At 33.0% G+C, this 5,517-nt stretch overlaps 1 protein-coding gene across 2 annotated transcripts in view; it reads right to left on the reverse strand.

Moving 5' to 3' along the window:
* Positions 1–1,379: 1,379 nt before the first annotated feature.
* cabp5a (calcium binding protein 5a) overlaps positions 1,380–5,517 on the reverse strand; it is a 4,474-nt gene continuing 336 nt past the window's right edge. The window contains exons 1-7 of one of the 2 annotated variants that reach the window (XM_016246583.1): positions 4,673–4,825; positions 4,369–4,489; positions 3,146–3,176; positions 2,403–2,546; positions 2,154–2,263; positions 1,640–1,787; positions 1,380–1,527 (exon numbers count right to left, since the gene is read on the reverse strand). In XM_016246583.1, coding sequence (XP_016102069.1) covers positions 1,499–1,527; positions 1,640–1,787; positions 2,154–2,263; positions 2,403–2,546; positions 3,146–3,176; positions 4,369–4,404 — 498 coding nt within the window. In that variant the 5' untranslated portion in view covers positions 4,405–4,489; positions 4,673–4,825 and the 3' untranslated portion in view covers positions 1,380–1,498. Of the gene's footprint in view, positions 1,528–1,639; positions 1,788–2,153; positions 2,264–2,402; positions 2,547–3,145; positions 3,177–4,368; positions 4,490–4,672; positions 4,826–5,517 lie in introns of those variants that run through there. The other variant, XM_016246584.1, reaches the window with a different exon arrangement.

The following is a 5,517-nucleotide window of genomic DNA, read 5'->3' on the forward strand; positions in this document are numbered from 1 at the left end:
TTTATACCATTTCAAACTCGTGTCTCGTGTGTTTCATTTTTTTAGGGTATCAATTTGCTCTGTCACGGTCCAAAATCTTTCAGTGCCTCTCAGTCCATCATCCTTCCATTATCCCCTTAATCTTCTAAAGAAAGTTTCCCTTAAAAGTGATTTCTCGTCTTCACCATCTGCTCTCTGCAGCGGCCTAGTACATAGATTGCATGGCCTGTTTCAGATGTATTTATTTTTTCTGAGAATCAACAGATTAATGGAGATATTTAGTTACTGGAAATCTGCAGGATCTAGCATAATTCATAAAAATGATGTTGTCGAGTCTGACGACAGCGGACCGTCAGTTAGGGGTCAGTTAATCAGAAGGTCTCAGTCATAAAGATTAGAAGACTGAACCCAGATCAGCATGACCACAGAAATGTTAAAATTACTATGACGTTTGACTCAATAACTCTTCAACTTTGAAACATGATTTTTGTGTACTTACAATACATTAAAGGCCGGTTTCTGCTAAGCACCCTCAGTTAAAGCTGTAATAATAGGATATTAGCGAAATAGACTTGGCAAAAGTTTGTGTCTGTGCTCCTGAGTACATCAAAGGTTTTTCAAACGTGTTTTTTTTTCAGCGTTGAGTGAAGTAGCCAATCACAGACACATCTGTTGATTTCTTGAACGCATTAGCCAATCAGAGGCCTTTACGTTAGTAAGAATTCACTCACTGCTGAAAACACTGAAGTTTTTGTTCTTCAAGCTCGTGAATCTTCTTATTATAACAAACAAAGTGTAAACACGATGTAAATAAGAGATTCATTATACACTGTAGACATGATTATAACGAAACTTTGTGAGATAAATGCAGGATTATTTCTAGAAATTGAAATGATTGGCAATAGAGCAATAGACAGTGTTCTGACGATTTTGCTACCTCACACTAAAACAGTACAGAACACAATTCATCAATAAAAATGCTACCTATCAGATATTAATGTCTACACCTATCCTTACAGAAATGCAAATACAGTATGTGTTGTTCAGCGTGACAAAAATGAGGTATTAGCCCTTGTAGGACGATCTGACGGCTAGGATGAAATGACAGAGCACCGAGACAAAAATGTTAAAAAAGGTATAAAAAAGCGCCCTTAATAATTTCAGAAAAACACTCAGTGGTTGATTCTGGAACCAGGCCTTTCACATTCACAAACACAAAGAAAAAAACATCACTCCATATCTTTTATATCCTAATTTAGTATTTTATTGAGCAAATATCTATTATAAATGTAAATACATAAGCATTATAATATTAGACTTGCGTTTATAATTTTTATTGCACTTCCAATTCTCAGATCAGTAACTCTGTATTGCATTGAAAGCCTGAGATTTTTGCATAGCTTGCGGGGGGAAGAAATCTTTCTGTACATTGCTATTATATTTATGGATATGCATAATGCTGTTGTGAGTGCAGTCGTATATGTTTTCTGTATCTGCAGCATCCAGCAAGAGGATTTTCTCAGCAGCTTGACAACATCTTCACAAATTCTGCAAGAAGGAAGAAAAAAAAAACAGAAAAGCATTTCACACTTATGTGTAGGAAGTGTGAGTATCTATATGCTTTATTTGTCATGCATTGAAAATGAGTGTCATTTCTCACCTTCGAAATCTACCGTACCATCACCGTTATTGTCCGCCTCTTGGACGACAGCGTCAATCTCTCTGTGGTTCATGTGTTCTCCCAGTAGTTTACTCATAGCGGACCTCAGCTCCTCGGTAGTGATCGAGCCATCGCCGTCCATATCAAACTGTAGATGAGGGAAAAAAAGATTTTGTGATGAAAATATGGCAAATTCGATGTCTGTTGCTTATTATTTAGCTCACTGGTTCTCAGCGGCATTTGCATTTAGCATTGTTTTTCCATGCTGCTTGTGACCTGCACCCTTGGGTCGCAACCCACCAACAGAGAATCACTGAGCTGCTTTTCATCCACAGCAAATTCAGTTCATTAACTGCAAGGGCTTCACCCTCCCCTCCACCCCATAATGTTGTGGTAACAGGTCAAATGGAGTTGACTGAAGCCAGGTGAGAGTTTCTCCACTATCTGTTTGGGCAAATCCACTAAATGGCAAGTAATCTTAACTGTGTGTCATTGTGGATCAACACGTTCTCACCTCTTTGAAAGCATCTCGCAGTTCCTTCACACCAATCATGCCTGCTGTTTCAGCCAAAAGCTTTGGGGCCATTAACTCCACAAAGTCTTCAAAGTCGACCCTCCCTCCCACTGAGAGACAAAGAAATAGCAAAAATAGATCATAATTAGATACACCCCCCCCTTTATTTTCTTTTACTTTATGCAAAACAATCATGCCAATCAAGTACTCTGAGTAAGACAGTTTCTCATTTTTCTAAAAGCCACTTACAATTCATGTTGATGTTCTGGCCCAGCTCGATCAGTTCCATCTCGGTTGGCATATAACCCATCGTCCTCATCAGGTTTCCCAGGTCCTTACAGCTAATTAGACCATCTTTATCTTTATCAAATTCATTAAATGCCTCTCTCAGCTCTGAGAACAAAGAAACATTCATCAAGGTAAATATAAGCACTTTTTACATTCCAATAATAAACATAATGCCATGAAATGTTAATTGGAATGATTTATTTAAATAAATAAGATCCCTGCAATGTCTACCAATAATTATCTCCATACAGTTCTTAATAATAATTATTATTATTATGCAAAAAACAATTTTTTTGGAAAAATGTTTTCTCCAATATTTATTGTCGTACAGTTTCTATTGCAATAGTCCCAAAGCATTTGTTTCTAAAATAAATAAATAAATAAAATGTAAAACATTTCTGCGATTGTCAACAAATATTTATTGTCATACAGTTGCTCTTAATGAAATAATCCAGAAGCATTGGAATAGGTCTGTAAAATAAATAAATTCATAAATAAATCAATAAAATCTGCTAATATTTGTTGTCACACAGTTCTTACTGAAATACTGAACGTGGCTAATGTTTAATAATAAAGTTTTTCTAAATAAAATGACATTATTTAAAGAAATATGAGTAATATCTCTAAAGTGTTGCATACTTCAGTCTAAGCTTTGACATTAGTAGAGATCATATCCAGATATCACAGCTGACAGGTGTGTTTACCTTCAATTTCATCATCTGCCAATTCTCTGTCCTGCAAAACCAAAATGACAGGTTAAGCCTCTCAAACATGTTTCACGTTGCCTGGTTGTCTCTGTGTCCGTTTAGGGTTTTTTTAGATTAATCTAAAAGGCCTGTTTTACTCATTTTGATAATGGCAAGAATGCTTTTAAAGCAGTGCATTGTAATCTATCCCATTAAGCAGACAGTGCTCAATGGCACGTTCCTCCCATTTTCATATGAATTAGAGGGTTTGTGGGCTGAATGTGACTAAGGGTTTAGTGTGATTTAGTGGAGCTGAATACGATTACGTGTCTGCTGAATCAGGCCAAACATGGACAATAAAGTAATTCAACGCAAATCCATTAATGACAGCATTTCTGGTTTTCTTCCTATTTAGACATTTGATTCATAATAAAACTAAACTAATAATAATAATAAAAAACAGAGAAACATAAAAGCTAATAAAAAATTAAAAGAAACAAATAAATAATACTGTATTTTAAATTCTAATTGCACCACATTTCCATTTTCTCATATTTAGAATTTTTTTTTAATTGTAAAACTAAACTAATAAAAATTTATAAAACAATACAATATTTTTTTTATTTAAAACTTATAAAATTGAATAACGTTATTAAGTAAAACAACACAGATCCATTAATGACAATTTTTTACATTTGACAATTTAGACTTTTGTTTTATTATGAAACTAAACAAATAAAAAAAACATAAGAAACGTAATAAAACTAATAAAAATGAATTTTATTTTTTTAAACAAATATTTAAAATATATATAATATGTCTTGACTCTTCATAAAATGGGACAATGTTATAAAGCAATACAACACAAATCCATTAATAACAATTGTCTAATTGCACATTATTTCTGTTTTTTCTTTATTAGGCATTTGTTTCATAATAAAACTAAACAAATAAAAAAACGAATAAACTATAATAATAATAATTTAAAAAAGTGTTTTCTGAAATGTAGGCTTAAAATAAAACGGAATAAAAAAAATACAAAACATAATAAAAACTAATAATTCTATTTGTATTTAAAAGTCTATTTTTGTATTTAAAAATGGTTTACAAACTATTTTCTATAAACAAATACTTTGTCTTGTGTTCATAAAATAGGACAATGTTAAAATAGCAAAAACTATAAGAAAACAACTCTGAAATATCGTCTAATGACTGTAACTGTAGAAATTCAGTATACTTACAATTTTTGCTCCCCGTAAGAAGATGCATGCAGTCATATCTGTGAATATTAGGATGCAGCTGTCTGTGATCGGCGTGAGTCCAAAGCTGGTGTTACGACCAAGGATTTACAAGACCCTGCAACTTTAATGCATAAATATGTATAGCAGATGTGTTCGAATAACAGATTTATGGAGCAAAGCTGTTCATTATACAAAACTTAGTTTATTCATCAGTTCATTGCACAATAAAAGCATTCAAGTCATAGTAAAGGCATATTATTTTGAATGGTGCATGACAATATTTAGAACTGTAAAATATGCTTACCCTCAGTCTGAAGTGAAATTCATCAAAATGGTCTTAATTTCTTGGACTTTTCTTTTTTTTGCAGTCTTGTCCTGGTGTTTGCTGACCTTCCTCCTCAGACAGTTGGTGGCCTCTGGTTGACTGGTTCGGCTCATGAGGGTTTTTGTATCCTGTATGGAAGTAAACGAGGGAGGGAGGGGTTAGAATGACATCAGTCTGAACACTGGACAGCATGATATGATCAACAATCAGACTCAGACAGGAAATACAGGGAATTAATGAACTGCTCCACTTACCTTCATGTGTCTGTACAAATACATATCCTGTTCAATTAAATTAATAAGGTACAAAAAAATCTGGGGTTTGCCAGAAATTTGCTGTAAAAATACAACGTTGCAGGCATTATGACATGGCAGTCTGCATATTTTAGTTTGTTCATATATCAGTAAAAAATAAAACCAAAAACCTTTTTCATTACTTCAAATAAAATAAACATGAACTGAAATAAAACATAAAAATAAACCTTTTTCAGCAACATTTCTGATTTATACTTAAATAAATCTTATATAACTAAAACTTAAAACATATAAAAAAACTAATAAACTGAGAAAACACACAATGAAATTACTAAAACTTGAAGTCAAGTGATACTAAAATAACACTGTCAATTTCAGCATACTAAACCTAATACTTTGTATTTTAAATGTACTGTTAGCCGACAAAATAAAATAAAAGGTTAAATTACAAATTAAAGTTAATTTTAAACTATGAAATTATAAATATAAAGGCCTATTGATTTCCAACAGTGTCAATGAAGAGCATGTCGGGTTGTTTTGACCCAGCTATCGGGTTGTTTTGACCCAGCT

The sequence above is a fragment of the Sinocyclocheilus grahami genome, unplaced genomic scaffold (genome assembly GCF_001515645.1).
Source record: "Sinocyclocheilus grahami isolate Dianchi unplaced genomic scaffold, SAMN03320097.WGS_v1.1 scaffold802.1, whole genome shotgun sequence".
In the NCBI taxonomy this organism is placed as follows: Eukaryota; Metazoa; Chordata; class Actinopteri; order Cypriniformes; family Cyprinidae; genus Sinocyclocheilus; species Sinocyclocheilus grahami.